Source organism: Cimex lectularius, unplaced genomic scaffold (genome assembly GCF_000648675.2).
Source record: "Cimex lectularius strain Harlan isolate CLEC.00 unplaced genomic scaffold, Clec_2.1 scaffold13, whole genome shotgun sequence".
NCBI lineage: Eukaryota > Metazoa > Arthropoda > Insecta > Hemiptera > Cimicidae > Cimex > Cimex lectularius.
Window position 1 is genome coordinate 843,821 of NW_019392649.1, and position 23,463 is coordinate 867,283.

A 23,463-nucleotide genomic window follows, 5' to 3' on the forward strand; every position below is an offset into this window, starting at 1 on the left:
TGGGACGGGTTGTCAAAAAAGTAGCACAGTGATGCCAGAGAATTTGCAACAAATTAAGATTGGCACTGTTGGAGGAATATGAAAATATTCCACAGCACTATATTCAAAACCTCATAAAATAGATGCCATGTCGAATGCAAATAGTGCTCAATGAAAGAAGAGGAAATACTCCATTCTGAGTTGAATATTTTCTTCATTGTTTCCATAGCAACATTTTTGGTACGATTGTTTTATTCAGTTTAATTTCTTTATTTGGTTATATCTTATATTTTTCTTTAAAGATACCCAGTAAACAATAAATAAAAAAATAAATAACGAGCGTGGCCACTTTTTGCTTCTCAATGTAATTACTGGGCTAAGATATGACCCAACCACACTTGTAAAATATTGAAGATACAGGTTTATTTATGTTAAACAATAAATTTTTACTGTTTCACTGTTTTTACTGACTTTACTTTGTTACTTTTTTCTTCTTCTTTTACTTTTTGTATTGTTCTGTTTTTCTGTGATAGAATTTTTCATGCTGTATTGTGCTTACTGTGCAATTATATTATTTTACTTTATATCACTGCATTATAACAAATAAAGTACTATTATTATTATTTATTTATTAAAAGGTGAAATTGATTAGAAAAGAGTAAATTTAGTTTACAAAAAAGTGAGTTAAATTTGAAAAACTTGTATGTGATGGTTAAATATTTATAAACAAAAAACAAACCTAAAAATTCAGGGTTCCTTCCGATTTCGCATCCATGTCCATAGCTTCCTCTATAGTAAAGTTCACATTCAGGATCATGGGTGAAATGTTTCTGCATGTTCATGTCTGGAAGGAGCCAGTCGGTGAGTAAACAGTTCTCTTCTCTTTCGCCAATTACAGGAGGGCCATACCTAATTGAAAAAAATAGTTATAAATTATTTCAAATAGACGATTTTTTATGTTGTGTATCTATAAAATTTTACTACCGAAAGCTGAAAGCTCTGCATGTGAAGTAAGGCATGCGAACGCACGCCGATTCGCAGTCACGCAGGCTAGGTACTTTTAGAGAATACTTGGCTGTCGAGTCTTTGAGCCTAAGCCCAGACTTAACTCTTTCAAAGCAATCTGAAAAATAACGAGTTTTCAAAAGAGAAAAAAACTTAGAAATAACATTTAAATAAGGAAAAAATTCGCTCAATCGACTTTGAAAACTATAAACACGATTACAATCGGATGCATGGGAACGGACCTCGCTTCCAGCGATTGTTCGATCCTAAGGAATATCTCACCTTTGTTTCTCTGAATAACAAGAATTCATCAAGCGATAAGAACCGTTGTAATTATAGGGGTTTTCTCTAATTGAGAAGTCAAGATATAGAAGAGGGAAGGACGAAATGCCTTACCGCTTCCCCAGAACTGTTTCGGCTGGCATCCATCTCGGCCGTTGACGTTCCTTTCGTAAATGTCGTAGTCCCGATCAGGCAGAATGTCCGTATAACTGTCGAGATTTCTGGACGAACTCTCGCCCAAATGGCAATTGTCACTGGGAACGGCAGGACTCACGGAATACCTGACACATGAATAAATTTCAAGGATTCATTGATATAAGCAATAAAACTTCTTAGTCGTATATTTTAATTTTTTTCTGTTGGTAATGAATGTCGTGCACAAAATTAAAAAAAATATAAAGCTCTGCTTCATACATATGCAAAACGTACGGTTTCCTTTAAATAGAACTTTAACCACCGACCGTAAAAGAGGAAAGAAAATTCACCTATTCCTTTGTATCTTGCACAGTACAGCCTTCGAATTTATAGATATTAATCTATTGACCTTGCCAACATAAACCAAAACAGTCATGTACACCACTGACCTAGAATTCTTTTCCTACATCTAACAATCCAGTTGTTATCAAGTTTTGTTAATTGTACAAAGCTTGATTCAAAATCAAATACATTTCTGTGAACATCCTGTTTGACTAGATTGTACTATGTGTCAAATATGTAACTACATGCTAATTGTACAAAGTAGAGTGACATAGTTACAAATCCTATGTCAATTAAATTCCTTATGTCATGTCGTATTCACACTCTTACCCAAAACTTGATTAAATGCTCAAACTCCAAAGACAGGAAATATACCAATTTTATTTAATGTTTATCAATAATCAGTACTCTTTTATATGAAGCACTATCTAAGCTCGTTTATTGGATATTGATGGGGTTATAGAACCAGCTGTAGAATTAAATCTAGTCAAAAGTACTGCCATTAGTTGCCATCAACAAGATTTATAAAAGCAAACTTTTTCCCCGTAAAAAATTACCCCTCCAGCAATCCCCTGAGAGGTTAGAAACTTGAGACAATAGTGTAAAACGCCCATGGCCAGGATGTTTAGGCGTCGACAAATAGCTGAAATCTTCGTCTTCTTCTTGTTTGTACGTCTTTTCCATGTCTTTCAATCTGAAGCCATTTGAGCGTCTAGATCTCTTATTCACTCTGCTTTTCTTCAATTGAAAATGTGTTCTACTGTTTATTCTTGTAGCCAGAAGGTGCCTGTGGTTTATTCTTGACCTACGCGCAGTCTTGTCAATATGGCCTTTCCATTTTAGAGCCGTTTTCCATGGACCAGGTCTTCTTTAACCTGCGACGGTTTGTCAGGGTTATGTCTATTTTTACGAGCCCAGCGGCTTTTCCATTCTCCTTTTACTGTATTTGAAATTAATGGTTAAAAGCCCATGTAATATGAGATTTTTAGCAACAAATTGTCATGTGTGATAAAAGTTGATTCAGGCGAAATCCTGATATCAATCTACTATGGTTAGATCATTGCCAAACTGCTTTTGCTGTTGCTTTAAGAGAGCTGTGCGAAAAAAATGTTTTGTGTTTTTTACGACTCCATTCATGGAGTTCCTGATGAATGTTCTATTTGCGCTGAACTCTATTGCAAATGGAAGCAATGTACGTTAAGTGCTGGCGTTATCATGTTTAGGTTAACTGTAAAGATGTTCCGTTCTAGCAGATAACGCTCCCACACACTTCCCATCTGATTAAGAAAACGTTAGATGAAGATCATGGGATCGAATTCTCGCGACACCCACCATTTAGTCCAGACAGTGTTACATCTTATTATTCGTGTCGAAAGTTTACGTTGTCCAATGAAAAACGTGGAAATTGCAAGGGTTTTTGGAAGAAACCAGCTTGGGATCTTCACCAGGCTGAAAGATGGATAACAATGGTGTTATTTTAAATATTTATTTTCTTGCTGTTCTGTGCAATTTAGGTAGTGTTGTATGCTTAAATTTTTCTTAAACCCTGACATGATTTTTTTTATCATTCACCCCTACAATTATTTTGTTAGCATGTTATGTAGAAAATATAAGTTTTATTAATCTCTTGGACTAAAAAGATACAAGAAAAATTTTGAAAAATATTTACCTGAAACTGAAAATATTGCAGGAGAACATTTTTTCATTGGCGCATTCGGTCTCACAGTGGTAAAGGGAAGGAACAGTGAGAGAAGTTAGGACTTTCGTTCTATCCAGACGAAATCCCGATCTCGTTCTAATGAAGCATTCTGTCAAATAAACATATATTAATAAAAATAATAAATCCAAGGTCTCATTTTGAGAGGCATCTTAAGCAATTTTCATTGCAATAGTCTAAATAGGGCTGAGAAGATGAAAAGTTGAAAGGATTCAAGTTTTCATTTCTCGAAATCGTTTTCCAAGCATGAAGTCTCGGGCGAGCAAGCGCTTCCGATAAGAGACGCGTTTGCTTTCCCAAGATCGTTGAATTACCATCTGGCAAGCCCCATCCGTGCTCAAGCCCGAAAGCAGGGTGCCCTCCACCACCATACTCATGTCCTTTGTCCCACTGCCAGCCTGGATGTGGAATGATCTGGTTAGGGTTGTAATCGTCTCGATTGGGTGACGGATAGTCCTCTGAAGGAGGTGGACCACCGTCGTAGTAACCGTCGACCGGTGGTCGTCCACCGTGGTGATGATGTCCACCGTAGTGATGTCCGCCGTGTTGATTTCCGCCGTAGTGATGTCCGCCGTCGCTCGGGATGTAGTTCGGGTGGTATCCGTGTCCGTACTCGGGACCTCCATGGCCGTACTCGGGACCTCCGTACCCGGTCCATGGCCTGTATGCGAGGAAAGGAAAGTAGCAAGTACGAGGGGCGTTCCTGTCCTTTTCGTAGAAGTCAAAATCACGATCCGAATTGAAGTCCGAAGTCAAGCTTAATTTTGAACTGGGTACTGATGTCAACTGACACACGCTCTGTCCGAATCCTGATCTGCCGTACCTGAAAAACAATTGCTTTAATTATGTCTGCATAAACAGATTCAGGATCAGGTTGATATGAGGGATATGCTCGTATTTCATATAAAAGCTCTTGCAGTTTCTCCAGTCTATTTTGAATCAGGCGTTTTCAATAGGATACCAAGGTTAACGTTCGATGCGTTTAATGGACCAAATTGTGAAGCATTTGGCCAATTTCTTGACAGTGATGTCAATTTATCCTTCAACAGAAAAACAAAATGAATAACCTAAACCATCATGTCACTAATGATTAAAAGTTGATGTGGCTGATCGACATCTAACCACTGACCTGGCCAGCGTCGACTGTCGTAACTGACCCTGTTTTCTTCGCATGTTCTTATGCGTCTATGAATTGTTACACTGATCGGCACATGATCATTTTGCTGGATCACAAGACAAGCAGATCAACCACCAAACGTCCAAGAAATATCACGCCTTTTTTGAACGAACAAGCAGAGGAAAACTAAATTTCTACATATTTAAGCTACTGAACTTTATTCTGCTCATGCTGAACCCATAAATCGAGCTTTTTGAATTTTCAGAATATTTTTAAGTGGAAACCATTCTACCTTTGTCAGAAGAACGTCTGACGGTTTGATGATGATTTGTTTAACTGTGTACCTAGTTTACTCCTGTTACGTTACAAAGAAACAATTCAACTGATGATTTTTTTTGTTAAAATCATAGTTCAATGCAACGTCTTTATATTTGTATACATTATAATATAAAGATTTTTTGAGTGGATCTTCTCCGTCAAGCCATCGCCACATAAAAAAACTCGTGATAGTTTTTAAGTTTTATCACGATAAAAAATAGTTATTTAATTTGTCTGTTATAGAATGTTTTATCGACTTACTTGAAATTGAATCCTTCACAGTTGAACGACGTCTCCTGGGCACAGGTCTCTTCGCAACTCCTCAGCGAGTCACAGAAAATGGTCTTTTTGACGTACCTCTCGATTAGACTTCTTCCCGAAGCCAACCGGCGAAAACAAGCTGAAACAAAAGGAATTTTATCAATTTTAATATATTTGTTTTTATGTATCAAGGTAGAAAACAATTTTTTATAAGAGCATAAGTGAAAGTTACCCTAAGTTTGGGGGGGGGGATAGTCAGAGAAACCACATGAAAGACAGATTTCCAGAGAATTTTTACAAACTCCACGTCCTTATTTAACGATTTTTTTCAGAATTATACAGCCAAATTGATTTTTATAAAAAGATATTGATAGCTTATACGAGTCAAATTCAAAATCATACACTGCCGATCACAGAAGACTTACCCTATTTATGTTACCACACTATTTATTTAATAGTGCGATAGTACACTATATAAATAGGCAAGGATCGAATCTCACGAGTGAAATTATTTATTTGAAGCAAAGTTGAGGACCTCCGTTGAGAACGGCACCATCTACTGGTTCACTGATATATCTAGAATCCAAAGAACCTAATAGGTACAAGGGCAGGAGTGTTCGGTCCTGGAATCAGTTACTTAGAACAACCCATGGGAAAATACTCAAGTATCGCCGAGTATGAAGTCAATGCAATTGATGATGTACTCAGTTCAGTTTGAACAAAGGGTATAAAAATACAACTACATGTGTCATACTGTCTGGCATTAAACACAAAAGAGGGAAAAATTCAAAAAGGTGAGGCTGAGATGGGAACTTGGTGTCCGACCGGATCGAAGTCACGGTAGCTCAAGTGAAAGAGCAGCGGCGTATTTAGCGGAAGGTCGTGCGTTCGAATCTCTGACTTTTTTTTATCTCGGCCAATGCCTTACTTAAAGATTAATTAATTGAAAAGCATAAAAGACAAAGGTGAATAGCTCAAAGGTGGTACTGAATTGCAAAAATAAATTAAATGAATTAGGTATGCAAAATAAAGTTAGTCTCTGCTAGATTTCCGGACATGTAGGTGTAGAGAGTAAACGCGAGAGCGGACGTTCTCGGACGGAAAATTGGACGTAAGGAAGAGATAACGGCTGTACCTTTGATAGCCCTTCTAATGATTCACACTATCTAATCAATGAGTATGTTAGACGAAAAAACAAAATGAAAATGAAACAGGTAATTTACTCACTAGAAACAAAAAATCCAAGAACACTTCTGGTTTTGAAAGCTAAAAAGCAACCAGACTGCATTAAAGGATGCAGGAAGAAAAATCGAACCGTAACAGAATTCTTAATAGGACACCGTGGACAGAACGGACATTTAAAGAAGATTCGTATAATTCAACACGGTACGTGCAGATACTGCAAGGAAGCAGAAAGTACACCAACAAACATACTAACTTCGGCGCTAGACTTGCCCGTAGGAGGAAGTGTTTTGGGTGTACAACGTGAAAGGAAAACTCAACTATGACAGAAACTCCCAAGTGGCCATAGATAACAGAGATTTTTAAAAGAAAGCCAACCCCTATTTTCAGCTAGGGGCCATAATACGTTACGATTACCTTCGGACTGGTCCAAAATTTTTCCAATCTGAGGTCCATGCAACCCGACTTTATGAACAGGATAGAGAAAAATATGAAAGGTGCACGGATTTTTTACTTTCTGACAGTCAGTTTAGCTATATGGCACTAAACGGGTTCACTGATAGCTCCAAACTAGTCTTGGCTTTTGCTTAAAGGCTCGAGGAAAACATAGTTTAATGTGGGTTCCTGGACCTGAAGATATAGAAGGAAAACAGGCTGACAGACTAGCCAACGAAGGGGCAGCCCTCTCACCATAAACTAGGCGCACCGGAGTGTGTTAAGTTGGACCACTGGACAAAAGCAAGAAAACATCATTAGCCTTCGTTACCGGGCAATGATTATTGGCAGAAGGCAAAGGATGTCAACTGTTGGTTGACCGTCAGATCACTTTGATCTGCTTATTCCCGTTAAGTATATTCAGTGGTTAGTCTGTGTGTTTTGTTGTGTCCTTGTACATTTACCTAAACTGTTAAATTTGTCAAAGATTTGATCTGAGTTGGCCAGTCATTGACGACAGAATAAAAAAGCAAAAGATCTCTGTCAAATTTATTCATATATTGAATATCTACACATAAAAAAAAAGGTTTTAGCGCATATTAACCAGCATAAAGATAAATAATAAAATCCATAGATGAATTAAGGCTAATTCTGCAAGTTTATTAAAAATTAGGGGATAAAATAAATCTTTAAAGGCTAAAACTAGGTCGAAGACATTTGTCCTATCACTCTCTTTCTCTCTCTCACTCTCTCATCCTCTCTCTCTCTCCTCCTTCTCCTCCTCTCTCTGTATAAATAATATTATATATTTTATATCATAATTTAGAAGTATCAATTAGTCATGAAAACATAATATATGCCCATCTGATTGGATTTTATTGTAATTAGTCCCCCAAATAAAATATTTGAAATATGTATTTTTACATTATAAATTTTTAATCTAATAGCTGTAACAAATAGTTGAAATACATACAATGATAAAGAAAAAAGTTACTTACGTCTTACATCTTCTACAATGATAACTCTGGTACAAAAGGCACCATTGCTGTACCACACAACAGCACTCAAAAAGTAAACTAACCAATGCATGATTAAACTCAAAATATCGTAAAAAAATCGCGATTGGTCGTCAAGGAAGAGTCTCAGATATGGCCAAGGCAGAAAGGACTGATTTATGCTCTGAACCCAACGAGTATGATATGTCGGTCATCATACAACGGAGGCGGAGTCCAAGATGTGATGCTGGATGATGACTCGACGGTACTCGTCGGTGGCGAATGTTGCTCAGCCCTTTAGATTTCCTTGGTGACCCCCTCTTCCAATCGAGTCCTTCATACTCTCACATAAGTCTAATTGTAACAACAATTACCCGGGGCTCGCTTTTACTCCCTCTCTGACTCTCCAGAGGTTGCGAAACATCCTACGATCTCGTCGGTTAAGTTCCGGAACGGTCTGCATTCGGAAAATCCGTTGACATATATCATGTACATTAAAATTCGAAGGAATATCTTAATGCACTTTAAGCCTTCTACTGAACTGACTATTAAATTAACATAATTTTTGTCAATATTAGCAGTAACGATTAATAGTATTTATTGATAATTGAGAAATAGTTTTTTAACATATTTTTGCCAGGTTTGTTGAATGCCAAAATCCAAAAACCTTTGTGATGAAGATTAATTGGTGATTCTACGCAAACTCAATCTCAATAAGTTAAAAATCCACGACGAAATTTAATTGAATATTGGTTAAAAATATTGGGTAAGAAAAATATTTTGGGTTTGATTCCTTCTTGTACAAGCCCAGAACCGAAATGGCAAAATGGCAAACTAAACGGCGAAAACAGAAAATAATAGGCAGACTAGAGACGAAAAAGCAAGTTTAGGTTGTTCTAACTTCAAAAGTGTAAGCATATAAAATAAAGCTAAGCATATTTATTTTGTAGCCACTGGATATGGCGAAATGCAGAAACTCGTCCAGCAGCTCCAAAAAGCGAGGATAAGCGGACGAGAATGGTCGTCAGTCGTTGAGGAAAATTTCAGCCATGGTTGGCCAATCGGTCAGACCCCGACAAAAGAAAATTTATGCTCCAAAAGTTTTGAGATAAAAAGATAGATTTGAATTACAAACAGAACATGTTTGTAGCTACCTGACATGGCAAAAAGCCAAAATGCTTCCAAAAGACCAAACAGCGAGGATAAGCGGACCAGGAACCAGAAAAAACAAAAAAAAGGTCAAGCTCCAGGAGATGTTAAGCGGACAGGATGATAGCCATGTTTAACCTGGCAGATCATTATGACCAGAGACGACAAAAGGAAGTTCGAGCTTCAAAGCATAAGGTTTGTATTTACAATTAAAATTTATTTGTAGCCACTGTACATTTTGTCCCGTCTATCCGTCCGGTTCGGGCTCACTTTCATCGCCTTGAAATTTGGCGAAATGCCTAGCTAAAACGCGAGACCAGCCGGACCAAGGTGATAGAAAATGATCGCAATACAGGCTAATCAACTCAAAAGATCTCAACGAAAAATCTCACAATTAAAATTATTACTAAATTTTGGATTTGGATCGTTACCGGTCGGTGATCTAACCAAGACCAGCCCAGCAATGATAGGTAAGCCAAAATTATCGGTGATCTAACTTGAAGAAAATGATTAAACTCAGAAAGATATAGGGAAAAACTAATATCTTAAGACTTTTAAAAATATATATTTTTTTAAAGTGTAAAGCATTTTCTTTCTTAGTTAATCTTTGTTATTTGTCAACTTTATTTTCTGTTGTTTATAATCGCGATGATAATGGCAAGAAACTAAACCATTTTCTTCTTATTTTTTGTGTGTGTACTATCATCATCACCAGTCATTATTACAAACGAGCTCCTTGATGCCTGCCTCACAGCGACAATGCTCTATTGTCGCTGACCTAGAAAACCATGGCCAAGTGGAGGCCGAGGTATGCTACACACCATAGGAAATAATTATTTCAAAGACGGAAGTTCCACAGTCCTGGTCAAATAATTTGGTGTAATTCACTTTATAAGAACTCCACTTATGCACTGTCAAAATGACAATGACGACTTTTCAATTATGTCTGTCATACTGATCTTGTGATTCAAAACTAGTTAGCTAATTATCATAATGAACAAAAAATGTTTTATCTTTTGTCGTAACAAAACAATAACTGGTAAAGGTTAACAATAAATGTTAGGTAAACAAGTAGAAAAGAAACAATTTAACAAACTTTAGGATATTAGGATCTCTTTACGACCTTACGCAACACGACCAATATTGGTCTATTGTGCATCTCCACCATTATCTTGAGCTCTTATTTAAACTTAAGGCTTTTTACCAGATCCCAATTCTTCTGCTAGAGTTTGAACCTCCAGAGTTTGCATTGTCTAGATAGCAGTTTTAGTCACATTCTAGTCCTAATACTCTTACGTTTAATAGTTACGTGGTTCTGCGATGGTTCTTTTATGTTTTCTTTGCATGTATTTAACCTAGAATATTCTTCATTGAACCCTTTTACATAATTCATTGGAATAGGGATAGAAGAGGTGGCCACGAAGCCTCAAGGACCTCATAAAATATCTATTATGCCATCTACTTTGTTAGAGCTTACTAGTAGCTTAGTAGCTAAAGGCTATTGATCAAGTTCCATAGGCTGAGCAGTTCGTTCTTTTGGGCAGGAGACTGCTTGAGATTTTTCTGCACCTTGGAGAGAGAAAAAGGGAGGGAGAGAGAGAGAGAGAGAGAGAGAGAGAGAGAGAGAGAGAGAGAGTGAGAGAGAGATTTGTTTCAAATTGTTTAATTAACTTTTTGTACTTTGGTGGATGGAAGCGAGTCCTCATGTCCGCAATTAAAAATCGTTTCAATGACACGAGTTCTTCTGATCTCCTGACCATCCGGCTCAATGTTTTGTTTTGGTTTTGTTACAAATTTTACAACGGCATTACAAAAATATCTCGGAAAACGACTTACTCGATTATCAATCCGTTCGTCAGTTTTTGACACGAGTTACAAAAATAACTTTCAAATAAAGCGGACTTTTGACTATTTCAATCGACAGATTGTGTAAATGCGCGTTAAATAGAAACACCGGAACTGAACAGAAACAATCAAACTCGAAATGGCCCGACGGAGCGTGGAGAAGTCATCATTAGAGATAAGACAAGAAAGGCGCTGGGTTAGACTAAAACTTCATAGGGGACGTGTCGTTACGGACTCATTTTTCAGGGGACGAACGTCTCTGTAAATTTTTTTATCTATCTGAGGATGTAACGATTTTTTTGCTAATACTTAATGAGTTTTTGTTTTTTTGAAATTGTCAAAGTTGTGCTTAGTTTCACTATAGCGGCTATTCACAAATAATGGTATATTCGAATTCTTCTCTTAAGATTTTTTCTCTATGGCTCATCAATGTTCGTTATAAGTTGCCTATCATGGATTACTTATAATTAAAGACCGGATTCCCGTGACATTGCATCTTTTTATTGCTCATTCGGATTGCAATTTATTGCAAAATTCGAATCATGAAAAGGACGTCCTTTTGACACTTCTTATTTTGCACAAAATTCCAAGTTTTTATGGTTTACTGAACAATTTTGTTCTAATTTTAGTATTTTTTCAGTTATACTGTTAAAGAATTTAGTAAGCGAATCGAGTGTTAAATCTTTTTTTTCAACTTCAAATTTTTAAAATCTTCCAAGAAATATTTTATGTTCGACGTCCGCCGTCCCGCACTGTTCCATCACTTGCGTTTTTCGCACTTTAAATTTTTCAACCTTTCTTCGGCTTGGACGAACTTAAAAAATAAAGCCTGTTAAGTTCGTAGTACCGAATGTCCTACAGAACTACCTTGAACCGAAGACGGATGGTAAAATCTTTTAACCCTCTTCAGGCAAGGGTCTAAACTGTGATTACGCTTGCAAGGCCGACCGAATATTGTTTTCAATTTTATTTTGTACTACAACATTTTTAAAACAAATAAAAATTAATTTTAGTAAGAAAAATAAGAACAAAATATATTTTAAATTTAAATTCAATTTCACAACGTTAATTTTTTTAATCTAGTTGTACATTTTAAAATTTAATTGTATATATTGGGTTTAAAAATGGATATAATCGATTGGCTATAAAATAAACAATTAATCATAAACGATGTTTAAAACAATAATTAAGTTTATTATATAAATAATGTCTATAGTTATTTTATGTGTGTTTGTGTTGTGTCTGTGTAGACTTTATGTTAGTTTATTGGAATGAACGTAATTTATTAGCATGAAAGGAAGGGGTGATTTAACCTCGCCCCGAGAAATATCGAGTACTCTGGGGTGAGTGTGTGACGTCTGGAGAGTAAAAGTAAGTTATAAGCGAGAGTGGGGTGGGTTCAACCCCGCCCCGGGGAATATCGAATACTCTGGGGGAGTGAATCTGACCTGACTCACCTCGGAGATCGTGAGGTGCTGTCTGGTGTGACGTAGGTTTTAGAAAAACATTTTCTTTATCGTGCCAACGTTTCGATCACTATTGAGATCATCTTCAGGGCTCAAAGTGTTTCTTTTCCGTATAGATGTGTCATTCTTGTCTGTTGTGTTGAGAGTGCCCGAGTAATTTATTAGTGGGAAAGGAAGGGGTCGCTTATAACCCCGAGGAATATCGAGTGTTCTGGGGGAGTGAATGTGATCAGACATTTATGTTTGTGTGATGTATATATATATGTATTGTATCTTTTGTTTCTATTCTGTATTTGACAACCTGACGTACAAACGAGAGGATATCAACGTATAGATTTGAAATCAGAGAGTCAGTAACCAGTTCGAGACGCTCAAATGGCTGCAGTTTAAAACAAAATATGCGCAAAAGAAGAAAAACATGCGGAGAGTCGGCGATGACCTCAGCTGTTTGTCGGCCCATAAACTTCCCACTTCATTATATAAATAAAAAATTTATTGTACTAAATGGAAGTTTTTATCTTTATTACACTTTTTTGCGGGATTTTGAGATTTTTACAGGTTTTTGCCCAGTTCGAGGTTTTTTCACGTTTTGAAAGTGTTTATTGCACCAAAATCCTGTCTTAACCTATAATTTTGATATGTAGATATAGATGTAGTTGTAGATGTATTGGTCGGGGTGTGTAATGTACTGCGTTCTTTAAGAACTATTGCATAACCCGTTCTGTGCCTATCGCACACCGGTGGGTCCTATTTCATCAAGAATTGGATTAATAGACCTCGGTGGTTGGATTTCTTCTACGGACCCATTGTACGTCCCAACGCTCTTCTTTCTGCGGGAAAATGTGTTGGTGTCTCCTCAGCTTCTTAGCTGAATCTGCACATGCTGTTTTGAGTTATACCAATCTTCTTTAAATGTCCATTTTGTTTCCAGTGTCCTGTTAAAGAGTCCTGTCAGTTTTTCCTTCTTCTTTTGATACATTCTGTCACTTCTTTCCTTCCGAAATTCGTTAGGAGAGGATTACCTGTGTCCAATGAGTTCCATTGTTCCCTCATTTTCTTTTTATCCTTCTGTCTGAGGTACTCATAATGTGGGCTCCTATGACACAGAAGGGTTCGGGTCCTATCAGCGGTATAGCAGCCCTTTTTCTGACAAGGGTGTCCGATTTTGAGTTGCCTTCTACTCCCACATGTCCCCAGTAGAGGTTAACTTTGTTCTGCGTACCTAATATGTTTAATTTGGTTTTGCAGGTCAATACCATCTTTGAACTAATGATGTTTGAGCTTAGTGCTTTGATAGCTGCTTGGCTATCTGACATGATAGCTATGTTCTTGTTTTTGTACCTTTATTCAAATTGAATTGAGTACATCTCTCGATTGTATAGACCTCAGCTTGGAGCTTAAATACCAGTGTATTTAAGTTCGGAGTATTTGGTACCAGGACCGAAAACTCCTACCCTTGTACCTTCTTGTGTTCTAGATCTATCTGCCTACCAAAAGATGGTGCCGTTCTTAAAGGAGGTGTTTTCCACTCGTTCCCGTTCGTTTTTGGTACCTAAGTTTATTTGGAAGTTTTGATTAAATTCAAACATCCTGGTCACATCGCTCTTGAAGCCATGAGAATCGGATAGTAATTCATTATATAATTTTGATATAGTTTACGCAAAAACAAAAAAAACCTATTTTATTATGCCAAATACTATTTTACACGGGAATTAAGCACCGTCGGAAATAGTTAACCTTTAACCTTTTGTACAAAGAGCAGATCAAACAACGAAACAAAAGCAATTACACGGAATGCAATAAACATCGCACAAATACGGGAAGCGCATTAGCATGCTGACCCATTTCCCCCGCTAGCGAATACCCAAGGACTCGTGTAATTATCCCTATGTTAATTCTTGCTCATCCTCGTACAATATTTGTAATGACAAGGTCAACAGAGCGAAGAGCGTTATTCTTGTTATTTTTTCAATTCAATTATTTAATCGTAACTGACAGAAATTACACAACAGGAACCAAAGGAAGGTTACAAGCCAAGTGTGTGGACAAGTTCATCAATCATAATGACTCGAGACTATAAGTTGCATCTTGACAAAGCTGGCCAAAATCTTTTTTTTACGATGACACCGTCAAACATTAAAATGTCAAATTGTAAAACTTTTGGTTGAGAACTGTGTGCGGGGTGATGAACCTTTATTTGGTCATTTCCGGTCATCCTGGTCTGCTTAGTCTTGCTGGTTAGATCTGTCAGACGCGTTTCAGCTTTTTGACATTCTTGTGAGTCCGTCTCTTTCCTTCTCGACTATCTTTTTTCTAGATCTAATTGGCTTTAAACAAACGAATTTAAACCGTCCGTAAATGTAAATATTAGTACAAGACAATTAATTAAGGTTTTTAGTTGAGATGAAAAAAAGTTAATGGCACGAGAGGGATTCGAACCCACGACCTTCGGCTAGATATCGTGACCTCAGGTGGTAGAGCAGCGGCGTATCTAGCCGAAGGTCTTGGGTTCGAATCCCTCTCGTGCCATTAACTTTTTTTCATCTCAACTAAAAACCTTAATTAATTGTCTTGTATTAATTGGTCAAGCGGACCACTAAAGTAGTGAAGTAAATATTAGTAGTAACGATCATCACTATCAAATTCTGTGTTTTGCATCGCCACTTATGGTTTCATGTGTTTACTTTATCCGAGTACCTTTTTTAAAAAATTTATTAATTAGCTTCTTCATTAGAAGTCATCATTCATTAGTAGTCATCATCGTGGTCCGTCTCTGCCCGACGAGAATTTTTGTAAGATCCGCGAGGTTACGAATCTGTGTTTTAGCAATTCCTGGTTCGCCAATCCCCGCTAATTTAGACAGTCGGACGCGTTTTTGCTTTTCGCTATCTTCAGTGGTAGGTTTATGTGTTTACTTTATTCGAGGTTTTTTTTTTAAATATTATTTATGAGAGTTCTTCTAGAAGTCTGCAGGGTTATGAACCTGTAGTTTGTTCCAGTCCGGTCATCCTGGTCTTCCTAAATTTTGCCTTATCTGACACATGTGGGCGTTCGCCATCTTCAGTGGTATGTCTGTTTGCCGTAGGTTTTTCAAGTTCTGATAGGCTTTATACAACAGTACATTTTTAAATTTAAATAGAAATGGTTGAGGTTTTCCTGGTCCGATTAACCCAGCAGTTTTTGTCTGCCCGTTGCCTTTCTGCTTTATGACAACTTCACGAGCGGATTCACCTTTTTATTTTAATCAAATGGCTATTTGAACTATACCTATTTATTATTTAAATAAAAGGTTTTTCGTTGAGGTCTGCAGGGTGATGAACTTTTAGCTTGGACATTTCCGGTCAACCTGGTCTACCTAATCTCGATGGTTAGACCTATCGGACGCGTTTCTGCTTTATTCCACTTTCATTAGTGGGCTTACGTGTTTACTTCCCTCCGGCAACTTAAAAAAAATTACTTAAGAGTTTTCTTCTTGAAGGGTGCGGGGTTTGGCCATTTTCAGTCAACCTGGTGCGTCTATAAGTGCTATTTTATCTACTCGATGCGTTTCTGCTTTTTTCCATCTTCAGTGGTGGGTTCAAGTTTTCTTTACTCGAGTGCCTTTTTTGAAAACATGAATTTATTATTTATGTTGTTCTTAGTTGAAACTTGTTGAGTGATGAACTTGTATTTTAATCCTTTCCTATTTGGCGTCGGTGGCCGCAACGGTTTAGGCGTTGACACTGTAAGGTAAAGGTCCCAGGTTCGAATCCAGCGGCCCTGCATTCGAACCCATCATCCTTAAAAATGGGCTTTTTTTCAAAAACACTGGCACCCCGAGGGTTGATATGACCTCTGCTATTGTGAACCCTCGTTAAAAAAAGTTTACGTTCACGTTCACATGTTTTATTTCAATAGAGTACCTTTTTTATAAATATTTATTATAAGGTGTGCTCGTGTTCAATTTACTCCAGTGGCTTTTTGAACACTTTTAATAATTGCAGATGAAGTTTTTTGTTGAGAGGTGTAGGGTGATAAATCTAGTTTTTTGGTCATTTCTGGTCTTTCTGAACATCCTGTCTCCACTATTCTAGTATACCGGACGGAATTTTGTTTTTCGATACCTACAGTGCTAGGGTTCACATGTTTAGTTTAACTAGAAATTGTTTGAAAAATTATGAAATTTCTTCTTGAAGTCTGCAGGGTGATGAACCTGTAGTTTGATCATTTCCGGTCATCCTGCTCATAACCTCGCTATTTTGGTCTATAAAACGTGTGTTCGCCATCCTCACTGGAGAGTTTACTTTACGTTAGTCCCTTTTGTACATAATTATTAGGAAGTTTCTTGTCTGCAGGGAACCAGCGTGGTTTTAGTTCATCCTAGTCTTTTGGCTGGTCCTTCCAGTCCTTTGCGTTTGTCGTTTCCATTCCTTTTATGTAGTATTTAAAAAGTAAACATGTCTGATTTGTTAATAAGTTGATAACTTTCCTCCTGTTGAAGTGTTGTTTTCGTATGAGTTTTTATGTATGTGTATTTTTTTCATATACGTAATTTTAACAAGCCTGATTTCTAGTTGTTTTTGTTCTGTCGTGTTCGGTTTGTACAGTGCAAGTTATACTTTTCTGTACTGATTTCAGTTTTTTTAGTTCCTCGTAGTAAATATCAATGTTGTTAATGTGATCAACTAGAATTGTTCGTGTAAGTTTTACAAAATTATATCAATGAATATGACTAAAGTCCATTTAAATCCCTTTAAATTTATTATGTTTATTTATTGCATTTTATTTAATTTTATTCTCTTGTTAGTCTGAATATTGGTGCCTTTTGTTCTAATTTAAAGTCAAAATGTGAAAAAAGTGTCGTAACAAGACATTAAATACAGGGGAACAATGGATAGTCCGAGGTCAGCCTATTCTATCCGCCGAAGAAAAACTAGGACAAAATGAAAACTATGTTCCGTTTTTTATTTAGTAAACAAATAATGCGTTTAATAAGCGTGTACTATTATAAAACAACTACAATCTAATTGTTTAAAATTAAACAATGAATCCTTAACAATTTTCTTTACACGATTAATTATCATTGAATTAATGTTCTATTTTTGCATTTTGTAACTAGATAATCTAATATTGAATTTTCTTTCTCCTTCAAGGCGTTAAACAACCGAATCGGGCTTGCGTATTGACTTTTCCAAGGCGAATCGGCAAAACCCTGCAATACAGGCGAAACAAAATGCTTCGACATACTTCGATATTTTATGTTAGAATTTTAAGTACGATTTGAAGTTAAAACTATTTATCCTTTAAATTATTTATTTTATTGTTAGTTATCACTTAAATGTGTTATTATTATTTTTTAAATGTGTTGAATAAATATCTAACTTACAGGTTTTATTGAGGCATTGAGAATTTTTGTAAAACAGGTCGTATTCCACATCTGGAATTGGATCTGCCTCGGGTTTCTTTTCCGATATCTCGCAGGTCCCGTTTCCTCCAGGTTTAACTCTGGAAACAAAAATGACTCAAATCAAAACGATAAACCTAATGAATAAAATTTAAAAACTGCACGTATGCACTGATTATAAATATAATTACGTAGACTTAACTTGTCCCTACGCTAGTGGTAAGAATTTTTGTATTATTAATCAATTTTGTTTTAAAGTTTGAAAAAATAACTCAATTTTTGCTTTTACAATGTCAACTTTTTACTAGTTTTTACTATCGTAAATAGTTTTAATAAAACAATCTTTCTATGTATCTTTTAACGTAGTAATCAATAATGTTATAATTAAATATTGTAAAATGTAAACAGATTAATTCTATTACACTCCAGAGAGCGAAAAGAGCTAGAGACAAAAGTTGGGCGAGTGAGAGAAAGAAAGAAAGAAAGAGAAAGAGAGAGAGAGAGTGAGAGAGAGAAAGTGTGTGTGTGTGTGTGTGTGAGAGAGAGAGAGAGAGAGAGAGAGAGAGAGAGAGAGAGAGAATCGCAATCACGTGATAGAATAACAAACAGAGAGAGACAAAATGTGAAAGAAATTGAAAGGGAGAGAGAGGAGAGCACAGAAAGACAGCGACAGTGAATGAAAAGGAGAAAATATAAAGAAAGTGATAAGAAATGAGAAGAAGAAAAAAAAGTAAGAGAGAAAGGTAGAGAGAGAGGGATGGACGGAGTAAGTTAGAGATGGTCAGAAAGAGACAGAAGAAAAAGCATAGATAATGAATGAGAAGGTGTAAAAGATGCATAGAGAGAAAGAGTGACCAACAGAAAGAGGAAAATAATTGAAGAAATCGTATTATCTCCAATAAACCAACGCCATGGATGAAAAAAGAACCAGCCAAAAAAAGACACCAAAAACTCATAAAAAGCGCCACATTATGAGTGAGTAAGAGATGGACAGAGACAGAGAGTAAGTAAAAAGCAGAAAAAGCTGAAGGGATAGCGAGAGAAGAGAAATAAGGAAATAATTGTAATTATCTACCAGACAGAAGAAAGAGATGGAAACATAGAAGGAGAGGGAGAGGGAGAGAGAGGGAGAGAGAGAGACAGACAGACAGAGTGAGAGAGAGACAGAAAAACAGACAGAAAGACAGACCAGCAGAGCCAAAAATAGCAGGCGATGGAGGGTAAAATATTCAGAATTATAATACACTTGAAGTTTTGAAAAGAGTTAAATGTGGGAATATAACAATTTTCTACCTATATGAAACATGTAAGTTTACGATAAACAAAAGTTAAATTCTAATTTCAATATTTCTAGAAAATAAATCATCTACTATTTAAAAAGGATGAATGCAAAAACGAATTATCTCATAACGTTCAATTGATCAATCCTCGACTAATTCGTTAGTTCATTTGAATATTTATTCGTTAATCAACTCATCACTAATGTCTTAGCGAAAATTTTGGACGGAAGCTAAAATACTGTTTATACAATAAAAATGAGCGTAAATTAACACTATTCGTTTACATTTACTTTAAAAGAAAAAAAGTGAGCTAAATAAACGAAGCATCCTACTTTACTCACTAATCGGGCAGAAAAGTGATGGGGAAGTGCGGATAAACCGATCTTATCCTTCGCTAAGAAAGGTCAGACTTGTGAGAAGTGGTTCGAGGATTTAGGGCAGGTGTGGACGAGCCAAGGATGTAGCAAGCAAGCTCTAGCAAATCCATTCGAATCGCCCTTGGGTAACCTAACTGAATTTGATACCCTACCAGGGGAACCGTTGCCAATAGCTAATTACAAATAAATGACGAGAAAAGAGGCTGAATGAGAAGCATCTGTACATATAATTTAGGGCTTAACTGTAAGCAGTGTGAGTACGATGCTACAACTACATTTTAGACGTGGCCTAAAAAAATGTGTGACAATTAATTTAGTTCACTTTCATAATTGCGGAATGGCGTTTAAATCCAATTGCATTGTGATAGATAGCCTTTTCTAGTTAAAGTTTCATTAACATTTCACAATGAAAATATAAATTGCGTTGTGATAGAAAATCAAGGTAAAAGCTAAGGTATTCTGATCATTCTGGTCCGCCTATCCTCGCTGTTTTAGTCTGTTAATGGTAGGTACTGCACTTTTGAAAATCGATTAAAATCAGAAATTACTGCTGGTCTAAAGAATTAGTCAGCAACTGAAACCTCTGGTCTATCCAGTTTTTCTGCAAAATGTCAATCAGGTTTGGATGATTTTGTACTAAAACATGGTTAACAATTGGCATCCAACATAAAAACTGCTACGATTTTTTCTTCATTTCTTATTTCAATAAACATATGTTTATTTTCACCTTCTGCCGGTGTATTTTAGTTTATACTAAGTATCGGCTTAGTTAAGCATTACAACTACTGTGGGAATCTTTGACTTGCCATGGTTAATCAGTGCCTGGTATGCCTAGTGCAGAATCGGCCTAATTAGACTCAGCGGTAGCGGAACTTATAATATAATAATATGAAAATCCCATGTAACGGTGTTTTTTAAAGAGGGCTTCCTGCTTATTCAAATAGGGTTATTGCATCGGAGGGGAATTGTTCTATCATTCTGCCCTCGATTCTCCAACAGTTTTATGTACGTGTATCATTCACGAGCGACGTTAAAATTACCACTTCCTAAATGACCAGGACCATTCTACTCCTTTCCTGCTGAAACACGAAGTCCGATCCGAGTCAGCGTTTAGACAACTTTTTACATTCTACTTTCTTTAAAATTTTCCGACATGGTTTGAATAAAATACAGAAATTCATATAATTTAACTGTACCTTACAGGTTAATGTGATAACTTGCTGGAGAGATAGAAAACGAGAAATTGAAATATAAATATAAATACAGAGCTTAAAACACAGAGAAAGAAATAAAGAGGAAGGGAATTAAAGCAGAGATTGCAGATTAATGGAATCACATGTCCGAGAGATGGACAACGAAAAATTGAGATAGAGATAAATAGTTAGAGAGAAAAGGGGAGATAGAAGGACAAAGAGAGGAATCTATTTGTAGAATTCTAGTAAATTTTACAGATTATTGCAATCACATGTTAGAGAGTGAGATAGTGAGCGATAGGGATGACCTGACAACAAAGAGAGTTATAGAAAGGGAAAGAGGGAGAAAAAAAGAGATGAACAGAGAAAAAGACAAACAAAGGGAGAGAAGTTAAAAAAATAAATGAATGGGAAGGAGAGAAAGAAAGACAGATAAAGAAAGGGAAGAGAAAGTAAGAGATAGTAAATGAAAAGTAGAAAATTAGGGAGAGATTAGAGAAAACAAAGATAGTAAATTAAAAAGAAAATAAGAAAGAGAGAGAGAAAAAGAAATTTTTTTAAAGATCATTGCAATCACGTTCTAGAGAGTGAGGTCAAAAGAGAGATATTGGGTGAGAACAACTAACGAGAGAGAGAGAGAGAGAGAGAGAGAGAGAGAGAGAGAGAGAGAGAGAGAGAGAGAGAGAGAGAGAGAGAGAGAGAGAGAGAGACAGAGACAGAAAGAGAAAGAAAAAAAGGAGAGTGTGATAGAGGGACAGAAAGAGAGAGAAGACAGAGATAGTGAATGAGGAGAAAAAGAGTTTGAGAGAGAAGGGAAAGATATAGAGTCAGAAAGAGAAGGGAAACAAAATTAAATTGAAATGCTTTATTTATAACACTGAGAAAGAGAGAGAGGGAGAGAGAGAGAGAGAGAGAGAGAGAGAGAGAAGGATGGAATTTTAAAGATCTATGCATACGTGCTAAAGAGTGAGGTTAAAAGAGAGCTATTGGGTGAGAACAACTAACGACAAAAAGAGAGAAAAAACGGAAAGAGAAAGAAAAAAGGAGTGAGTGAGAAAGGGACAGAAAGAGAGAGAAGAGAAGACAGAGAGTGAATGAGAAGAAAAAGAGTGAGAAAGAGAAGAGAAAGACAGAAATATTGAATGAGAAAGAGAAAAAGTTGGAGAGAGAGGAAAGTAACTAATTAACCAAGAACTGATTTAAGTCAGCCAAAATTATTCCCAGGGATAGACATAGAGTGTGAGTGAGAAGTAGAAAAAAAGAAAAACAGAAATAAAAGACATACACAAGAGCATGAAAAATGTGAGAAAACCAGTCAAGAAAAGACATGAATAATTTATTAAAATACACCACATTTACTTTCCATAGAAAGAGAAAAAAAAGTAAAGAAAGAGAGGGTTTAAACGGTGTTAACCGGGCACCACTGATCCACAATCTTCCATTTTTTGGAATAATGTATAGGAATATTACAATTAATTAAGGTTTTTAGTTGAGATAAAAAAGTCAATGGCACGAGCGGGATTCGAACCCACGACCTTCGGCTTGATAGGCCGCTGCTCTACCACTTGAGCTATCGTGACTTCGATCCACTCGGACACCAACTTCCCATCTCAACCGCAGCGGCGTATCAAGCCGAAGGTCGTGGGTTCGAATCCCGCTCGTGCCATTGACTTTTTTATCTCAACTAAAAACCTTAATTAATTGTAATATATTAATTGGACAAGCGGGCCACGAAATTAGTGAATTTATTGAAGTATAGGAATATATTTTTGAAAAAATTGAGTATAATATATTTTTGTTATTTGCTGTTAAATATCAGAAAAGTAATACACCCTGCTTTCAGTAAGATACCTAGTGATGATGGCAAGAGTTCATGATTATGAATTTTATGATTTGTAATTTAATCAGAATTGTACATTAGATATTATGGTCAATGACCGGGCAGTAGTAACAGTGTACCATTGCTTTTCTTAATAAAATCACATGTTAATTAATCTAAACTCTCTTTTGTGTCATATGATGAGTTGATTCTTTCAACAATCCATATATGATATGAATTAAAATCATTGTTTAGACATGAGTTTATTTCATTGGGTTTTCTAAACGTTTCGGTAAGCTTGATTGTTTTACTTGTATTCATCGAAAAGCTCAGTTAATCCGCTTAACATATTTTATGCATATAAGAGGTATGATTATTAAGCCTTACATACTATCGTTTTTTAACCTCGTATTCACGGTGACAAAGAGTCGATCCTTGAACAGTCCATTTATGTTGTACGTCAGCTCTCCGCTTTTACCAGAAATAACCTGTTTGGGGACACGTATTTTTGGACACAGGGTTTTGACGACATGTCAATGCGTGATGAACTACCCCGCGAGTTGGAACCGTCTGTCGACGAGTGAAGTTTTTGTGACAGAAATAGGGACAAATATCAGTGTGAACCCTGTCGAAATCCGCGAACACCCCCAATGCACTTTTGTAAATAGTAGATTTAGCCACAACTTGGCTTATCTCGTGTTGCCCAGAGACCTTTTGACCGGACCGATTCTCCACACCCCTTGCTTCGAAATTTCGGACAGCGAGTCGGATTATAAGACCTTTTTTAAATCTGAGAACGACAAGAACGATTTGGTGCGCGTCAGTTTGAAAATAGACTATCAGAAAAACTGTTTTCTCCCTTCGTTCGCTGGCCGTATGGGCGAACGGCAAGCTTCGACGGACCCATTCTCCTTCGCACCAAACAACTCCATCGACGAACAGCTTACTGACTACGATGAAGACGAAAACTTTCTCAAGAAAGAATGGAAGTACGTCAACTTGACGGAAATCAATAACAAGTGGAACGTGGAAAAAACGAAGATAGACATTAAAGAAAATCTTTCGGAGTGCAGTTTCATTTGCACACCGAGTCACAAACGTTTTAGGAACTGTAGATTAATACCGGGCACTCCTCTCTTGCTTAGCAGTACAATCTGGGGAGTCTATTACGATTCGACGGATC

General features: G+C 36.6%; 1 protein-coding gene and 1 non-coding gene across 5 annotated transcripts in view; both read right to left on the reverse strand.

Moving 5' to 3' along the window:
• Positions 1–23,463, reverse strand: part of LOC106664558 — a 47,309-nt gene that overhangs the window by 9,054 nt on the left and 14,792 nt on the right. For 3 of the 4 annotated variants that reach the window (XM_014390381.2, XM_014390382.2, XM_014390384.2), the window contains exons 3-9: positions 17,594–17,712; positions 5,157–5,295; positions 3,775–4,283; positions 3,413–3,551; positions 1,381–1,547; positions 964–1,102; positions 719–888 (exon numbers count right to left, since the gene is read on the reverse strand). In XM_014390381.2, the coding sequence (XP_014245867.1) occupies positions 719–888; positions 964–1,102; positions 1,381–1,547; positions 3,413–3,551; positions 3,775–4,283; positions 5,157–5,295; positions 17,594–17,712 (1,382 nt within the window). Of the gene's footprint in view, positions 1–718; positions 889–963; positions 1,103–1,380; positions 1,548–3,412; positions 3,552–3,774; positions 4,284–5,156; positions 5,296–7,771; positions 8,099–17,593; positions 17,713–23,463 lie in introns of those variants that run through there. The other variant, XM_014390383.2, reaches the window with a different exon arrangement.
• Positions 21,969–22,041, reverse strand: Trnad-auc. The gene has a single exon. It is a non-coding gene; the product is annotated as a tRNA-Asp (tRNA).